The following is a 20,014-nucleotide window of genomic DNA, read 5'->3' on the forward strand; positions in this document are numbered from 1 at the left end:
AGTGTGTATCATTAGTTTCAGATGTGGAGTTTAGTGATTCATCTGTTGCATATAACACCCAGTGCTCATCCCATCACATGCCCTCCTTAATGCCCATGACTCAGTTACCCCATCTTTCCACCCTCTTCTACTCTAACAACTCTCAGTTTGTTTCCAAAGAGTATCCCCTCTCTGATTTTATCTTATTTTTCCCTTCCTTTCCACTACAATTCTGTTTTGTTTCTTAACTTCCACATATGATAATTGTCTTTCTCTGACTGACTTATTCCACTTAGAATAATATCCTATAGTTCCATCCACATCATTGCAAATGGTAAGATCTCATCCTTTTGATGACTGAGTAATATTCCATTGTGTATATTCCAAGTCTCCTTTACCTATTTATCAGTCAATGGACATCTGGGCTCTTTCCATAGTTTGCCTATTGTGGACACTGCTGCTATAAACATTGGGGTGCAGGTGCCATTTCTGATCAATAAATTAGTATCTTTGGAGTTAATACCTAGTAGTATAATTGCTGGACCATAGCACAGCTCTGTTTTCAACTTTTTAAGGAATTTCCATACTGTTTTCAAGAGTGGCTGTATCAGCTTGCATTCTCACCAATAGTGTTTTATAATTTTCAGAGTACAGATCTTTTACCTCTTTGGTTAGGTTTATTCCTAGGTTTTGGGAGCAATTAGAAATGGGACTGATTCCTTGATTTCTATTTCTGCTGCTTCATTATTGGTGTATTGAAATGCAAGAGATTTCTGTATGTTGATTCTGTACCCTGTGACTTTACTGAATTTGTGTATCAGTTTTAGCAACTTTTTGGTGGAGTCTTCTGGGTTTTCTCTAAAACAAAGGAGTGGAAGGGAGGCCAAGCCAAGATACAGGCTCTTAATTACAGAGAACACACTGATGGTCACTAGAGGGGAGGCAGGTGGGGGGGTGGGGGAACCAGGTGAGGGGAATCAGGAGTGTACTCATTATGATGAGCACCAGGTGCTGTACAGAAGTGTTGCATCACTAAATTCTACACCTGAAACTAATATTCCACTCTATGTAAACTGAAATTTAAATAAAAACTTAGAAAAACAAAATCAATGACATATGAAAATATGAGATGGATCTAAAGCAAAGCTGAGTGGAAATTTACAGAACAAATTTTTTTTTAATTTTTATTTTATTATTTATGATAGTAACACACACAGAGAGAGAGAGAGGCAGAGACATAGGCAGAGGGAGAAGCAGGCTCCATGCACCGGGAGCCTGACGTGGGATTCGATCCCGGGTCTCCAGGATCGCGCCCTGGGCCAAAGGCAGGCGCTAAACCGCTGCGCCACCCAGGGATCCCCCAGAACAAATTTTTATATTAGGAAAGAAAAAATTATAAAACCAAAGTTCCAATAACCAAAGTTCCTACCTCAAGAAACTAAAAAGAACCAGAAGACAAAAAAAAGGAAGCAAATGGGGGAAAAAAGGAAGTAATAAGATGGAAGTAAAATTTAATGGAATTGAAAATAAGAAAATAATAAAGTCAATGTCACACAAAGTTAGTTCTTCATAAAGATCAATAAAATTAATAAATTCTAGCAAGAGTGGAAAAAATAACAGAGAAGACCAAACAGAAGGATTAGCAATAAAATGGGAATATTACTCACAGGCACTGAAAGTAACAGAAAACTCCACATCACTTTATGCTCAGGCATATGACAACTCAGAAATGGACCAATTCTTCAAACACCACCAAATATAAAAATTCAACAATAAAAACAAGTATCTAAATAGTTCTATAACTATTAAAGTAATTAAATATGTAAGAAAAAAGCTCCCTAAATAGAAATCCCCAGGTTTCTTAAGAAAATTCTACCAAATGTTCAAAAATCAATGCTGAATGAAATCTCTTTAGGAAACAAACTTCCCACTTCATTTTGTGAAGCTAGTATTACCTAAGTACTAAAACCAGACAGAGTCTGTATCAAAGAAAAGCTATGGACTAATATCTCTCATGAATTCAATATAATATGAACAAATTAAATCCAACCATGTCTAAAATGTTATGCAGCGTGACCATGTAGGATTTAATCTGGGTAGGCAAGCAAGGGTTGCTTCAATATTCTAAAACCAATTAACATAACCCACATATCCACAAGTAAAAAGAGAAAAATCCTATGATCTCAACAATTAACTCAGAAAAGCCCTGGACAACATGCAATACTTATTGTTAATAAAATCTCACCAAAATAAGATTGCAAGGGAGTTTCATCAGATTTATTTACCAAAAGCATCTACAAAAAACCTACAGCAAACATAATACTTCATGTTAAAAGGATAAATGCTTTCTCCATAAGCTCAAAAAAAGGGGGGGGAAAGAAAGTCTATTCTTACTCCTCATATTGAACACAGCACTGGATGCTTTAGGCACTTGAATAAGTCAAAAAATCAGTAATGAGCCAGAAAAAAATAAAAAGGAACACTGGAAAGGAAAAAAATAAAACTGCCTCAATTTGGAAATGACAAGACTGTCAGCCAAGAAAATCCCAAGGAATATAAAATACTCCACAAATACAAAAAAAAAAAAAAAAAAACCCTCCTAGAGCTAATATTTAAGTTCAGCAAGTACCTCAGAAACAAGATGAACACATGCTGATAAAATGCATTACCACACACTGACAATGAACATACAGAAACCAAAATTAAAACACAGTATTTCTTAAGGTTGTTTCATAGAAAAGGAAACAGTATAAACTTACTAAAACTTATAGGTTATGTATGCTACAAATTACAAAAAAAAAAAAAGATGATAAAAAAAATCACAGAAGATCTTAAAAGATGTAGAGGCATATGTCCATAGATTGGAAGAACGAACATAGTAAAAGTGTAAAAGTTATTCCCAAATTTATACAGTGGCATACCTCAGATATATTGTGTGTTTGGTTCCAAAGACCACTACAGTAAAGCCAATATCAAAATAAAGCAACTCACGTGAATTTTTGGGTTTCCCCAGGCATACAAAAATTATATCTACACTATACTGAGGTCTATTAAGTGTGCAATGGCAGCATGTCTAAACAAAACACTGTATATATCTTAACTAAAAAATACTTTTGCTAAAAAATGCCAGCAATCATCTGAGCTAAGAGGAAGTCATCTCTTTTCGTTGGTCGAGGGTCTACCTTGATGTTGACAGCTGCTGACTGACCAGGGTGGTGGTGGCTGAATGATGGCAACCATGGCCATTTCTTAAATGATGCATTTAAGAATTTTGCTACATCAATTGACACTTGTTTTCAAGAATGATCTTTCTGTAGCCTGTAATGCTGTATGATAGCATTTTATCCATAGAACTTCTTTCAAAGTTCCAATCAATCCTCTCAAACTCCGTCACTACCACTTTATCAGCTAGGCTTCCTCAATATTCTAAATCCATGGTTGTCACTTCAACCACCTTGACAGCAATTTCACCAGGATCAGGTTCCATCTCAAGAAACCAATTTCTTTGCTCATCCATAAGAAGCAAGTTCTCATCTGTTCAAGTTTTATCCTGAGATTCCAGCTCAGTCCCATCTCCAGTTCCAATTCTCTGGCTGTTTCCACCACACCTGCAGTAACTTCCTCCACTGAAGTCTGGAACCTTCAATTTGTAAAAAAAATGCAATAACTGTGAAGCTCAATAAAGCAAGGCACAGTAAAACAAGGTATGCCTGTGCAGGATTGATTAACATAATTCCTACCAACATCCCAAAGGTTTTCTTAGACATACACAAAACTCAGTTAAAATTTATTTAATGATACACAGATTCTAAAATAGATAAAACAATTTTGCTAATACAGGAATACAATGGGATGAATAACTGCCCATCATTAAGGCCACAGTAGTTAATTAAGACAGTGAGGTATTGAGAAAAACATAAACACAAAGAAGGGAAAAGAATAAAGAACCCAGAAACAGAGCCACACAAATATTCTTAACTATAGTTTAACAAAGGAACAAAAGCTATTTAGTGGAGAAAGGACAGAATTTTTAACAAAGGATGCTGGAGAAATGTGACATCCACAGGCAAAACAATAACAACAAAAATAGCCTTGCACCAAATCTCATATATAAAGCAAAAACTAACTCAAAATGATTTGTAATGTAAAAAAAAATGTAAAAAATAATTTTTGAGAGGAAAATCTTCAAAATGTAGATATACAAAGAGTTCTCAGATGTGACCCAAAAAAGCACAACCCATAAAGGAAAATGGATACAATTGACTTCATAGATATTAAGAACCTCTTTCTTGAAAAACCCATGTGAAGAGGAAGAAAAGACAAGCTAAAATGTGGGACAGATATTTACAAACAACGTATGGGAAAAAAAACCCACTAGATCTAGAATACATTGAACCCTCTTGACTCAACAGTAAAAAAGCCAACAATCCCAAGAGAAAATGAGCAGCATAGTTTACCAAAAGGATGTGTACGTGGCAAATAAGCATAACATAAAATGACCAACATCATTAGTAATAAGGGAAATGCAAATTAAAGCCATAATGGGATATTATTAAATAACTCCCTTGGGGAATAAAATAACCAACAGTTACAATACCACATCCTGTTAGAAGCTGGAGAAACTGGACCACTCACACACTGTTGATGGAAATGTAAAATTAAGTGTAATATGACCCAGAATTAGTGAGCCAAAATGGTATTTTCTCATGAAAACCTGTACACCAAAGTTTACAAAAGCTTTAATCTTAATAATCAATAACTCCGATCAGTCCAGATGTCTTACAACAGATAAAAAGCTAAACGAACTGCAGCATATGCACCATGGAACATTACGTAGTAATGTAAAGGAATAAACTATTGGTACATGTACCACCTTGGATGCATCTATAGGAAATTGTGCCAAGGGGAACAAAGCCAACCCTGAAAAGTTACATTCTTTATGATCACTGAAACTTCAGAAACAGGACAGAATAGTGAATGCCAAGCTTAAAGGGAAAGGAGTGGTGGGAGTCAAGAAAGAGGTGGGTGGGCATGGTTATAAAAAAGCAACACAGGGATCTTTGCAGGACTGGAACTGTCTGTACCTGGACTATGGTGGTGGATTCATAACTGCACAAGAACTTAACACACAGAAATGAATACAAGTAAACTGGCCAAAGCTAAATGAGAGCAATGGATGGTAGCAATGTCACTACCACTACTTGTGATATTGTTCTCTATCAGCAGGTTTGCAAGACGTTACAATTGAGAGAAATTGGGCAAAGTATACAAGGGGTTTCTCTATAATTTTCTTACAACTGTTAGGTCTAATTAAAATTCTCCTCAACATTTTAATGTAAAATAAAAAGATATTAAAAACAACTGAGGTAGGAGTGTCTCTTTATAATGGTTATAATTTTAAAACATGGTCACTCTATGGCATTCATCTCATAGAGTAATGGTGTTTGAACCCCTCTCTTTAAATCAGGCAGACCTGTGAATGCTTTGACCAAGATACTACAATACATAAGATGCCAACTGACTCCCAAATGTGGGTCAGAAAAAGCCTTACAGTTTATGGCTTTCACTTCTTGGAACACTCACCATCCTATGGCTTTCTTACAGAAGGTGATACCCTGGGGACACTGGGTGGCTCAGTGGTTGAGCATCTGCCTTGGGCTCAGGTCATGGTCCCAGGGTCCTATGATCAACTCTCACATCGGGCTCCCTGCTTCTCCCTCTGCCTACATCTCTGCCTCTCTCCCCGTGTCTCTCTCATGAATAAATAAAACCTTAAAAAAAAAAAAAAAGGTGGGCATCCCCGGTGGTGCAGTGGTTTAGTGCCACCTGTGGTCCGGGGTGTGATCCTGGAGACCTGGGATCGAGTCCCACGTCAGGCTTCCTGTATGGAGCCTGCTTCTCCCTCTGCTGTGTCTCTGCCTCTCCTCTCTCTCTCTCTCTGAATAAATAAATAAACCTTAAAAAAAAAAAAAAGGTGATACCCTCTCTCAGAAACAATCTGCTGTGAGAACTTTAAGCCACATAGTTGTTTGAAAATATGGAGATGGTATAGAATAAAGTGTAGGAGAGAAAAAATAGAAGAGATCATAACTATAATTTAAAAAAGATAAAAAGATAAAAAAACATGAAATCACAGGTTCAGTAACCATACACCAATCTCATATAGAACACATACTGAACCAAAGCACACCATAATCAAATTGCTTATAAAGATACCAAAAATAAATTGAAAGCTAAAAAAAACAACACATTAAATATGGAAGAAAACAACCTCTAGGGACACCTGGGTGGCTCAGAGTTAAGATCTGACTCTTAGTCTCTGCTCAGGTAATGATCCTAGGGTTGAGAGATCCAGTCCTGGGTCAGGCTCCATGCTGGGTGTGGAACCTGCTTAAGATTATCTCTCTCTCTCTCTCTCTGCTCTCCCCCCCACACACACCCACTCTCTCTCTCTCTAAAATAAATAAACAAGTCTTAAAAAAAAAAAACTTGTAAATAATGGACCTCTTATCAGAAGGAATAGAGGTTAAGAAGAGAGTGAAAAAATTACTTGAAATGCTGAAAAAAAATGGACTACCAGACCAAAATTCTCTAACCAATGAAATATTCTTTATAAATAAAAAAAGGAAATAGAATTTGTAGGTAAAAGAAAACTGAAAGAATGCTTTGTCAACAGATGATAACCACAACAAATGCAACAGAAGACTTTTCAGACTAAAGGGAAATAATAGCAGATAAAAACCCTGACCCTCATATGAAATAGAAACATAGAAAGTGGTACTATACATGTAAAAGACTATTTGTTCTTGAAATATCTTTAAAACATGTATAACTATTTACAGCAAATCACCCTCGACAGTATTTTTATAGATTAAAATATAGGTAGATAGACTGACAGTGCATAAAGGATGAGGGTAGTTTAAATGAAGCCATAAAATGGCAACATTTCTATATTTAGCAGGAAGGGGCAAAATATAAATTTTAAGTGAACTGTGAAATAATAAACAATGTATATCACAATTTTTAGAGCAACCACTCAAACAACTAAGGCAAAGAGTATATAGCTATGAGAATAGCTAACTAAAAATCCTGAGAGGCCCATCTGCTTACTTTAATAGCTGTGGCCTATGGGGAAGGCTTCCAATTTAACACACATTAAGGGGCCAACTGCATACTTTCCAGGGATCAGAAAGGCTGAGGTGCAACCTGTGTACTCTCCCTCTGTCTCTGTCCAGGTCAGCTATCTCCTGAGAAGGAGCTCCTGTAAATGTCTTTGTGCTCTGGTTTTTGCAGCTGCCACTAAACGGAAGTCCCCTTAATCACTGGGCTCTGGTGGCCAGCAGGGCTCACGTTCAGGGACTCAATGGGCACCAGCAAAGAAACCGACAGGCTCCTTACAGAAGAAACAGACAGAAACTTCCATATCTCCCTCTTGCCCTGAAAAGAGGCATATGTGCATAATTTAAATGCTGTTTCCTGAGGATCTGGCTTCTAATCACCCAGCATATAGGTACTGACAAGATCTTCCCTTTGGGACATGGAGAGTTCTTGGCACACCTTCAACTACTGGGAACCACAAAAACAAAAAAAGTTGCTTCGAAAATCACAAAATCATGAAAACAATCAAGAGTCAAAGCAGGGTTGAACGATAAGGTTCATCTCCCCTAAAAGACCATACCTTCAAGACTGGGAGAAGTGATTGTTTTATCTCATATAGAAATCAACACAAAGTATTTAAGGACCATAAGGAAACAGCAGAAAATGCTTAAAAAAAAAAAAAAAAACAGAACAAGATAAAACTCCAGAAAAAGACCAAATTGGAACGGAGATAACTGATTTACCTAGTAAAGATTTTAAAATAATGGTCATAAAGATATCTACTGAGGTCAAGAGAAGAACGCATGAGAACAGTGAGAATTCCAATAAATATAAAAAGAATTAGTACCAAACAGAAATCACAGAACTGAGCAGAAAATTCAAGAGATGGGTTCATTGTAGACAAGGTAAAGTAGACGAAAGAATTAGCAACCCTGACAACAGGACAATGAAGTTCATCCAATCAGAATAGTAAAAAGAAAAAAGATTAGAAAAGAATGAAGACACAGGAGGGACTTAAAGGACAGCATCAAATGGCCCAATATTCTTATCATGGGTGTTGAGAGACAGAGAGAGAGAGAGAGAGAGAGAGAGAGAGGGAAGGGGCAGAAAGCTTATCTGAAGAAATACTGGCTGAAAACTTCCCTAACCTTAAGAAGGAAACAAATTCCAGGTCCTGCAAACCCAAATAGTCCTGAAGAAGAATCCAAAGAAACATACACCAAGACATACTTACTAAATTATCAAAAATTAAATGCAAAAGAATCTTATAAGCAGCAAAAGAAAAACATCTTGCTACATACAAGGAATGTATTTGGGTTATTAATAGGCTTTCAACAGTAACTCTGTACGCCAAAGGGAATGGCACAATATCTTCAAGGTGCTGAAAGATAAAATCTGCCAACCACAGATTCTCCTACTGAGAAAGCTGTACAACAGAAATAAAAGGAGATAAAGAGTTCTGCACACATTCAGTAGTTGAAGGAACTCCTCACCACCAATCTGGCCTTATGAGAAATGTTAAAGGCAGTTCCTTACACTAAAAGGAAAGCATGTTAAGTAGTAAAAAGAAAACATGTGAAAGTATAAATTTCTGGGGAAAAGGTATATCTACAGGTAGAATTCTGAATAATCTAGTGTTAACAGGTTAATTATAAATATAGTATTTGTGATTTTTCATCAAAAGACAAAAGGTAGTAGAAATAACTACAACAATAATAAGTACTATAATTTGTTAATGAATATACAAGATAATAAGATTTAAATAGGGACATAAAAACATAAATACTTAAGGGGAATAAAACTTAAGTAATCTGCTTAAAATAAAATGTTCTAATTCCAAGATGTTTTATGTAATTCTCATGGTAACCACAAAGGAAAAACCTATGGTAAGTACAAACAAGACAAAGAAAGGAATCTAAACCTAACATTGCAGATGTTCACATCACAAGGAAAGTGAGCAACAGAAAAAGAGAATTTTTTTAAAAAGCCACAAAACAAGTGATAAAATGCCAGTGAATCCACATTACTTGAAGTGTAAAGGGACTAAAATTTCCAATCAAAAGGCACAGAGTGGTTGACTGGATACAAAACAAGACCTAACTGTATGCTGTCTACATGAAATTCACTTTATATTTAAGGAAACGCAAGAAGTGAAAGTAAAGGAACAGGAAAAGTTATTCTATGTAAATGGAAACTAAAAGAATGCTGGAGAAGCTATATTTATATAAGAAAAAATAGTCATTAAGGCAAAAAACATAAAGAGAAAAAAGAAGTCATTGTCCACTGACTGATGAACAGATAAAAAGATGTGATACACACACACACACACACTCTCACTCACTGGAATATTACTCAGCCATCAAAAAGAATGAAATCTTGCCATTTGCAATGATGTGGATGGAACTAGAGGTGCTATAGTAGCCAAAATGCTAAACAAAATAAGTCAGATAAAGACAAGTATCATATGATTTCACCCATACGTGTAATTTATGAAACCAAATAGATGAAATAGGGGAAATGAAGGAAAGAGAAAAATAAAATAAGACAAAAATCAGAGACAGAAACAAGCCATAAGAAACTCCTCTTAACTACAGGAAACAAACTGAGGGTTGCTGGAGGGGAAGGGGGTAATGGGATAGGGTAACTGAGTGATGGGCATTAAGGAGGCATGATGTAATAAGCACTGGGAATTACAAGGAAATGATGAATCACTGAACTCTACCTCTGAAACGAATAATATGTTAATTAATTGATTTTAAATAAACATTCAAAGTACATGTCAGCAATGAAAAAGAAACAAGTAATCAAAAGGTACAAAATTCCAGTTAACAGTACTCCCCACATCCATGGAGGATATGTCCCAAGTGGATACCTGAGACTGTAAATACTACTCAACACCAGACATACCATGTTTTGTCCTACCCACATATACTTATGGTCTAGTTTAAATTATAAAGTATACCACAGTAAGGGATTAACCATACTAACAAAATAGAACAATTATAATAACATATGATAATAAAAGTTATGTGAATGAAGTCTCTTTATCTCTCTCTTTTAAAAAATATCTTATTTATTTATGAGAGACAGACAGAGAGAGAGAGAGAGAGAGAGGCAGAGACACAGGCAGAGGGAGAAGCAGGCTCCATGCAGGGAACCTGATGTGGGACTCAATCCCGGGTATTCAGGAACAGGCCCTGGACTGAAGGCAGCACTAAACTGCTGAACCACCTGGGCTGCTCCTATCTGTAACTCTTAAAATCATACTTTACTCACATGTGATATGAGTGATGATGTGACATGATAAAAATGCCTACATGATGACATCAAGTGTGGTGAATAATGCAGGCACTGTAACAGAGCATTAGGCTACTAATGACCTACTGACAAACAAAAGAAGGAAGATCATCTGCTTCTGGACTGTAGCTGACCATGGGTATCTAAAACCAAGGAAAGTGGAGCTGCAGATATGGTGGGACAACTGTATAAGACAAGTCAGTCTCGGGATGTTAAGAACATTGTATTGTATATTTGGAAGTTGCTAGAGGAATAGGTTTTAAAGTTCTCATCACACACACAAAATGTGCGACTCTACGTGTCTGTACACATAAACTTAGTGTGGTAATCTATGGCTATACATATATCAAATCATTATGCTGTATACCTAAAACTAACACATTAAATTTCTAAAACCAATATCATGTTATATGTCAATTTTATCTCAATATAAATAAATCGGTAGATAAAATGAAATGTATTCTAAAAATACAAAGAATGAAAAAGGGGAAAAAATTGGGAAACAATAGCAAAAAATAGGCATAAATACAATTGTATCAATAATTACATTAAATTTTACTAGAATTCCAATTAAAGATTTTTTTTATTGAGAGAACAAAGGGGTCAATTATATGTTATCTTCAAGAAATATGCATTTCAAATATAAAGACAAAAAATTCAAATTAGTTAGAAACCTACATCCCTTGCAAACGGTAAGCATAGGAAGTCTGAATTAATAACATTGATTTTAGATAAAATTTCAAAGAAAAAATTAAAGGGGACGTTTCATAGGGATAAAAGAACAAACTGCAGTTTTTAGTTTTAAAGGTATTGCATGCTTTCTGCTAAATTTATAATGAAGATATATGTGGGTTTTTTTCAATAAAGGCTGAGTTAATATTCAACACAAATGAAGGAACATACATAACATAATCTCTCAGTAAACTAGGAATAGAAGGGAACTTAATTGATCTGGTAAAAGGCATTGAAATTTTGGAGCTAACAGCCTATTTAATAGTGAAAGATTAAATGCTTTCCCCCTACAATCAGGAACAAGTAAACGATATCTATTCTCTCTCATCTATTCAACATCATACTGTAGATAGAAACAGGGTAAGTAAAGAAATACAAAGCATAGACATTAGAAAAAGAGAAATACTCTTATTTGCATATGACATGATGATTTACATAGAAAATCCTAAGCAATCTTTAAAGCAACTACTGTAACAAATGAATTTAATAAGTGGCTAAGTACAACATGCAAATATGCAACATGCAAACCATCTATTGAAAACTGAAACTGACCAATTTATTTTTTAAATATCCCCTTTAAGACAGCACTTAAAAAAAAAACACAAAATACTTAGGAATGAATTTAGCAGAAAATGTGCAAGACTTTTAAACTAAAAACTGCAAAAAGATAAAATGAAATAAAATAAAAATGAGTAAAAATAAAATATTTTTAAATAAAATAAATAAAATAAAATAAAATAAAATAAAATAAAATAAAATAAAATAAAATAGGTAAATTTTGCAAACCTTAATAAGTCGGGAGAACTAACATACGTATTGGAAAATTTATTAGTATTTTCAAAATACCACTTCTCACCAATTAACCTATTGACGCCTATCAGAATCCAGGGCATTTTTTGTTTTTAGAAATCTGACATAATAAAAAGGACCTAGAATATCTAGAGAAGCCTTGAAAAGAAACCAAGATAAAATCCTTATACTACTTCTTAGATTTGCTGTAAAGGTAGTACTTGATTAATAATTATAAATTAACGTGGAACAAATAAGGCCAAAGAAATGGAAAACTTATCTTCCTTAACACAGTAACAAGATGCTAAACTTTAAAGCATTTCATAAAAATATTAACTGTATTAGTTAATTCAAGTTCTTATCATTTATTATTTGATGACATTCTATTTTTATTGTTGAATTTCCTGAATGTAATGGGTGGATCTGATGTGTTCAATAAATAGCTAAATGCTTACTTACACACTAGGCACGTTCATTTCTTTTTTTTTTTTTTATTTTCTCCAGCCTCACATAACATACCTTAGACAGTCTTTTGGAAGATTCACAATTATGGTCCACACATGGCTTAGGTCCTTTTTCAGTGTCTAGAGAGGAAACTGAGAAAATACAGTATATTTTATAAAGGGCCCAAAATCTATATCACAGTATTAAAATTGGCTTTTGAAATATAAAATAGATCATTTATCTAGTATTTCTCTTCCAGTAATAATTAAGCGTTTTCCTAATGTTACACTAAATCATTTAGATATAAATCTAAGCCAAAGGTTTGTTCTATATAAATCAGGAAACCCTCACGACTGCGATGAACCTAAGACTTAATAATAATGATTGTAACAATAATAACAATGATGATTTTAATGATGAGAAAGATTAGAGCAGAAGTACATGAAATAGATAATAGAAACATCACAGAAAAGCTTCACCAAACTAAGAATTGTTTCTTCAAAATGTAAACAAAATTTTCAACCCCCTCATGAAACTAACCAAGGAATAAAAAAAGGGCCCAAAGCAACAAAATTATAAATAAAAAAGGAGACACTATAACTGATAACACAGAAATTCAAAGGATCATTAAGAGACTACTGAGAATAACTATGTACCACTTAACTGTACAACCTAGAAGACATAAAAACTTGTGAAGACATAAAATTCAAAGAGAGAATAGATGACAAAGATTTCCACTAAATAATCTTTCTAAATTATATCAACTTAATTGCCACAATTCTAAAACCTTCAGTTACTTCTCACTATTGGTCAAAATACATTTAGAAAACCTGATTTCTAGCCCTAGGTCTACCACTAATAAACACAGGCTATTATTTAATACCTCCATGAGACCCACTCTCTGCTCTGTAAAACAAGAGACTAAATATTATGATTGTCATTCTTTCTACCTATAAAAATATGATTTAAAATATATCAATCTTAACTATCTAAGCTCTGTATAATATAACCACAAGCAATGACTAGTTGACTGTCCCCAAATTCTCTATACATCTTACCGATTAAATTTTCTAGAATGTTCCCCAAATATACCCTGTATACATGACTTTAAATTGCTATTTTGCATGGAATTATTTTAAAGCACCAATAATGTTTCATGGATCTCAACTGTTCATCTCCTAATGACATCTTTATGTACATAGAACCCACAGAGTACCTAGAATCTCTGCCATAATATTTACAGAACCTGTACTAGTTATATATTTTCTTTTAACTAGAATATGACCTTATTGAAGACAGATCCTTGCTCATATTATTGACATTTGCCTAAAATAATTTATATGTTATATAAAATATATTAGATGGATAAGCATTGATATGATGAAGATAGTAAAATTGACCACAAAAGTATTAATAATGCAGAATACACTTGCAGAAAACTGGGAAGTCCTCATTTTTTCAATATCCTTTTAAAATATCTCCCCAAACCAGTACACACATGAAATTTCTGTGTTGCCATTTGAACTGATATCACAAAGTATAAAATATCACAAAAAAGACAACATATAAAATATAAAATCAAAGTGATTTTATAAAATCAAACAGAACAGATGTGAAGCTAAAGCAGACCTCCCAAAAGGGCTGTAGATTTGGGAAAAAAAAAAAAGGTTTTTTTCAATGGACTATTTTTTAAATCCTTTTAAAATGAAATAATCATAAAACCAGACCCAGGAAATGTAGAATCTCTAAGATTCATATATCAAAAATATACAGTGGAGTTACAGAAAGCATTTTCAAAATGTAGCCAAATATTTAAAATATTATTTACCTAAGATAAAGCTTTTGAAATTACCGTTCATTAAGTAATTCAGAAGATGGTAGACCAGAGTCTACTATATATAATATGACTGAGATCAAATCATCATGAAGGTACACAATTTTATTTTTAACTTGAATCCTTATAAAAGTTTAAAGCAAATTGAAAAATCCATCAAAATCTACTATTTATTAAACTAAAGCAAAATTGTTAGAAACAACACAGAATCCACAGAAATTATCCGGTCTTCAGAGTCAGTACAGATAGTGATTAACCATGTCATTAACACCTAGAATGTTTAAGTTATAATCCAGTACTAAAGGTAGTAAAGCCAAAAGGCAGTATACTACTCCCCACCCCCCCCATGTTAGGCAAACCACATAATACTTACACTGTCTAGATCAGTTTACTCAATTAGCTCTCTGGATCTGAGAGAGCACAACTTCTTCCTGAACTCCTGCCTTCTTTGATATACCTGCTTTAGTTAGGTTAGATGGTTAACCTCAACCTGTATGAAACTATGTACCCTCTTTCTCTTTTTATATGAAACTTTTTACAAAATTTAAAAATGAAAAAGAAATGACACCTGTAAAATGGTAAGGTAGGATACCTCAAGCCACATCCTACCACAGGAACCCTGGACAAACAAGACTCAAAACAGAATCAAGTTATGTTGAAACTCTGGAAAATAGCTAAATTTTTGTAACTGAGAAAATGCTGAGTCAACAGAAATTGACCTCCACACAAAACAAAGAATCTTTTTATCAGAACACTAGCTAACATCAAGCTAAAGGACATCAGACATCACATACAACAAGGAATATAGTCTTTACAAAGGTAACTTAGATGGATCACTAAACAACTACAACACACACAAAAGAGGTAAAAGAATCTGATTTCATGATTACTACTTGTTAGAATATTAAAAATGTACAGTTTTAAAAAAATATAAGGAATGTGAGGAAAGAAGGGTATGAACCAACACCCAAAAATAATAATACTTAACAAAACAATTCATCCCCGAGGAAGCACAGAAATTGGAATTACTAGACAGACTCTATGTCAACTGTTTTAAATATACTCAAAAAGCTAAAGCAAATAACAAGCACAGAACAACAACAACAAAAAGGAAAATGGTTTCACAACAGAATACATTAATAAAATGAAATATGATATAAAAAGAAACTAAACAAATTCCGGAACTGACAGTTACAACAACTAAAATGAAGAACTCACTATAGGCTTTCAATTACAGAGTTGATCTTATGAAAGAATCAGTGAACTTGAGGATAGGTAAACTGAAATTATCCAGCTAGAGGAGCAGAAAGAAAAAGCAGAAAAAGAAATGAAAGCCTAATACCCCCACCACGTACGCATAACAGAGAAAAAAAGGAACCAAACGGACATCTGAAAAAATAATGTCAGAAATGTCCCAATGTGATAAAAGACACGTACCTATGTATTCAAAAAGATCAATGGAATTCAAGTAGCATAAAGGCAAGGATTTGGGGTGCCTGAGTAGCTCAGCTGGTTAAGCATCTGCCTTCAGCTCAGGTCATGATCTCAGGGTCCTGGGATCAAGCCCCACATCAGGCTCCCTGCCTCTCCCTCTGTCCCTTCCCCTGCTCATGCTTTCTCTCTTTCTAATAAATAATTTTTTAAAACATCTTTAAAATAAAGTCAAGGAATTCAACAGTGAAACACATTATAACCAATCTGTCAAAAATCAAAGACAAAGAGATTATCTTGAAAGCAGAAAGAGAGAAGAAAAAGAGGAACTTGTCACTTACTACAAGTCCATAGTAAGATTAACAAATGTCTTGTAAAAAAAGAAAACAAAACAACAACAACAACAACAAAAACCACGGAGGTCAGAAGGCAGTGAGATAACATATTTAAAGTATTAAAAGAAAAAAGCTTTCGACCGAGAATCCTGTATCTGGAAAAATATCCTTCAGAAATGAAGAAGAAAGTAAAATATTCCAAACACAATGTTTAACATTATTAGCCAGTAACAGGGTGACAGATAGTAATTCAATGCTGTGCAAAGAAAGAAAGAATAGTGATAAAGTCAACTCTGCAGATACAAGGCAATATTGTTGTATTTTTACTCTTTTAACTCCCACTTTTTTCATGCATATGATTAGAAATAAATACATCAAACAATAATTGTAAATCTATGTTAGTGGTAAACAATGTATAATAATGCAATGACAAAGACCATCATAGAGAGGAAGGAGTAAACCAGGCTAGTATTAATTCAAACAATGTAGTTATATATTTAAGTTATTAACTGTAAAACTCAGGATAACTGCCAAGAAAATAACTGGAATATATTCAGAAAAGAAAATGAAAATAAAATCAAAATGCTATTTTACAGTTAATTAAACCCAAGAAAAATCAGTAACAGAGCATTAAGAAAAGAAAAAAGATAAAAGAAAACTTCTGGTTCAGAGTCCCACATGAAAGGCACTCGGATGGTATCACTCCTGTCCTCACAAGAAAAGCTGTAAACAGACTCACAAACTTTTCTTTGATTTAACAGATAACTGAGGTCTCAGGGAAAACTGCTACCCACAAAACGGTAGAGAGAAAAAGGTGGTTATGGAGAATTATTGCTTATGAGGAACAGACGCACCAGAGAAAGACCCTGACAGGGAAGCTGGTAGCAGCAGGAGAAAACCAGCAACTGAGAATCTGTTGAAGGCTCGCAGTGAGAAAGCCCAAGTGTTAAAAATTCCAGCTCACAGGGACCCCCACACTTTCATGAGTCCCAAGACTTCTCTGGGAGGGAAGAGAAAACAAGTCCCCTTGTACTTCTACCATGAGGAGGAACAAAATAAACATTCTGAAATGTACCAAGAGTACTCACTTGTCTTCAACAAAAGCCTGCCCTTAAGGAGAAATATTTTTCCACAGCTTAAGCACCTGGAGGTTTGCCAAAGTCTAAAGGACCTTGCAGATTGGAAATGTCCAATTCCAGCTACCTGTAGGCTTCCAGTGCAAACCAAGAAAAAGGAGGAAAAGCACTGCTGAAGGTTTCAGACCAAAGATCTAAGCTCTCTGAAATCCTGAGATCTGATTGTTGGGCCACACAATGCTTCTGCTGCCTCTACTAACTACCAGCACATCAACAGGACATCATACAAACCAGGAGATTATAACAGAAGGATTTTAAGTCTCATACTTAGGAAGATGACTTTGGGGAAACTCAAAGACAACAAAGCAGACAAAGATAAGTGTATCAGATATTTTTAGCCCCTGAAGCCTATAGTTTTTGTAAATAGTATATACAGCCCAAATCCTAAACAAATAGACAAAAAATGTTACAGTAAGACATACCTAACTCAGTTCTTACTATGAGGTACATCATATCCAGTTTTCAATAAAAAGTTGCAAGAAATACTAAAAGACAAAAAAGACGTTTAAAAACACAGCAAGCAGGTTGCCTGGCTGGCACAGTAGGCTAGGCATCCAACTCGTGATGTTGGTCATGACGTCAGAGTCATGAGATGGAGCCCCGCATCAGGCTCTGTGCCTAGTGCAGAGTCTGCTTCAAACTGTCTCTTTCTCCCTCTACCTCTCCCCCGCAGCTCACACCCTCTCTCTCTCAAATAAAATAAGTAAAATATTAAAAGAAAAAAGAAACAACAGCATTATAATCATACTCAGATAAGCAAGAGATGTTGACATTATTAGACTGGAAATTTAAAATACCTATGACAAGATGCAAAGGGCTGTAACGGAAAAGGTAGCCAACATGCAAGAATGGATGGGTAATATATAAGGAGAGAAATTAAAACTCCAAGAAAGGGGGCAGCACAGGTGGCGCAGAGGTTTAGTGCCGCCTTCAGCCCAGGGCCTGATCCCGGAGTGTCTGAAAATTGCAAAAAGAGATTTTAAAAGTTCTCACCACAAAAAAAATAAGATAAATTGTAACTATTTTACATGCACACACACACATCAAATACTTATGGTGTACCTCTTAAACTTACATATTGTCATATATCAATTTATTTCAATAAAGCTGGAAAGAAAATAAAATCTGGACAAAGAACTTGAATATACTTTTCTCCAAAAAAAAGATATACAAATGGCCAAAAATGCACATGAAAAAATGTTCAACATCATTAGTCATTAAAGAAATGCATATCAAGCCCACAGGCCTCATTTCTATTGTGTATCATCTCTTTTATAGGTTCAACTTTACTTTCAAGGTCTTCTAAGGATTCTTAAATGCCTATTTAAGTGCACCTGTGAAGCACTCTGGGCAAAAGTCTCCTAACTCACGAATGCAAATACTATTCCTTGAAGAGCTAAAGCAAGAGTCTAACTGTGATAACTTTGTCTCCTTGGCTACAAAATAACTTTCAAAATTTTTCTGGAGGGGAAGAAAAGTGGTAAAGAAAATAAAAGATAGTAAAAAGGAGGCTGAACTTCTCGTTCTTTTCCTGTAAAGCTTTACAACTCTTAGTTGTGTCTAAAAATTCAATCAGAGATGGCCAAAAACAAAACAAAACAGAAAAGTGGAGAAATGAGTGGGTACAATCCAACACCAGCAGTGAACAAATCAAGGACAGAGTAAGGAAGAAAGGAAAACAGTAAGCAATATCATTTGAGATGGATAGAGGATGGAGTCCTACTGCCATGGGGACTCAATAAAAACATAGGGATAGTTATTCTGCAGTGTTTATTCATAAACAGGCCCTTTTACAAGTATTGGTACAAAATCAATTCTTCGCTTTCCAGAAAACACTGGGCCTCCATTCCGCATCATTAGGAAAAGCACCGTAAGCCCTTAGAATGGTCCTTCTGATCTATAAAATATTAACTCATGTTATCAGAATTAGATTCTTTTACAAATTAAATCTTCGTAACAGTTAAATATACAGACAGGCATTTCCTTATTCTAAATTTCATTCTCTAGTAAATTATCACAGCAAAGGTTAGTTATTTGAGAGCTGTTACCAATTACAAGTTAGTTATTTCACTAAGTACATGAATCCGAATTTTATTTTGAGGCCTATCAGACCTAAGCCAAAGTAGAGAGCATTATAATACTCAGATCTATAACATTTACATTAAAAAATGCTGCAGATAATTTATGTCTTCAAAATTTGCTTTTCTTTAAAAAATTATATATACTTACCTGAAAACGTAAAGAACAATTCATTTTGCAAACCAGCTCTTTGCATTTTAACACGATGGCACTCCGACTTCAGTAAAGAAACTTCACATGAAAGGTCAAGAACCAATTTGCTTAAAATCTGAAGAAGTTTCTTCTCAAAAGAAATATTATAGATACTGTTGCAGGGAGCTGCATGATATCGAGCTGTGAACTGGTAATAATAATGAGGCTCACGATATGCTGTAAAAAATTAAAGAATAACACAAAAGTGGTTATTTAAACAGTTAAAATATATTGCAACTGTTAAAAAGAAATGATTACTTGTAATAATTTCATAGTACTTTTATATCCATCCTAAGAAAACTGAAGGATACAAGAATTATGCCAAATATCCAATCCCTATGGTATCAAAATTAAGATTCTGAGCACCTGTGTGGTTCAGTCAGTTAAGCACTTGATTCTTGATTTCAGCTCAGGTCAGGAGTTGTGAGGCTGAGCCCTGTATTGGGCACCATGCTTGGCAGGAAGTCTGCTTGAGATTCTCTCCCTCTCCCTTCTCTTGAAAAAATAAATAAATCTTTTATGTTTCTCACAAATCTACCAGTTTTATTGAGTTCCATTACAATATCTGAAACTGAGAACATTTTTTTTCTTAAGCACTTCAAAATCTCACTGAAATAAGAAAATATATAAATATGATAGGAAATCCATAATAATTATATACATATCAT

The 20,014-nt window shown here is 34.5% G+C and overlaps 1 protein-coding gene across 1 annotated transcript in view; it reads right to left on the reverse strand.

The window, feature by feature from the left end:
* LOC121472315 (zona pellucida binding protein) overlaps nucleotides 1-20,014 on the reverse strand; it is an 89,272-nt gene that overhangs the window by 43,843 nt on the left and 25,415 nt on the right. Inside the window, exons 5-6 of the mRNA XM_041723577.1 lie at nucleotides 19,305-19,523; nucleotides 12,415-12,491 (exon numbers count right to left, since the gene is read on the reverse strand). Coding sequence (XP_041579511.1) covers nucleotides 12,415-12,491; nucleotides 19,305-19,523 — 296 coding nt within the window. The remainder of the gene's footprint in view (nucleotides 1-12,414; nucleotides 12,492-19,304; nucleotides 19,524-20,014) is intronic.

Source organism: Vulpes lagopus, chromosome 11, assembly GCF_018345385.1.
Source record: "Vulpes lagopus strain Blue_001 chromosome 11, ASM1834538v1, whole genome shotgun sequence".
Classification (NCBI taxonomy): Eukaryota; Metazoa; Chordata; class Mammalia; order Carnivora; family Canidae; genus Vulpes; species Vulpes lagopus.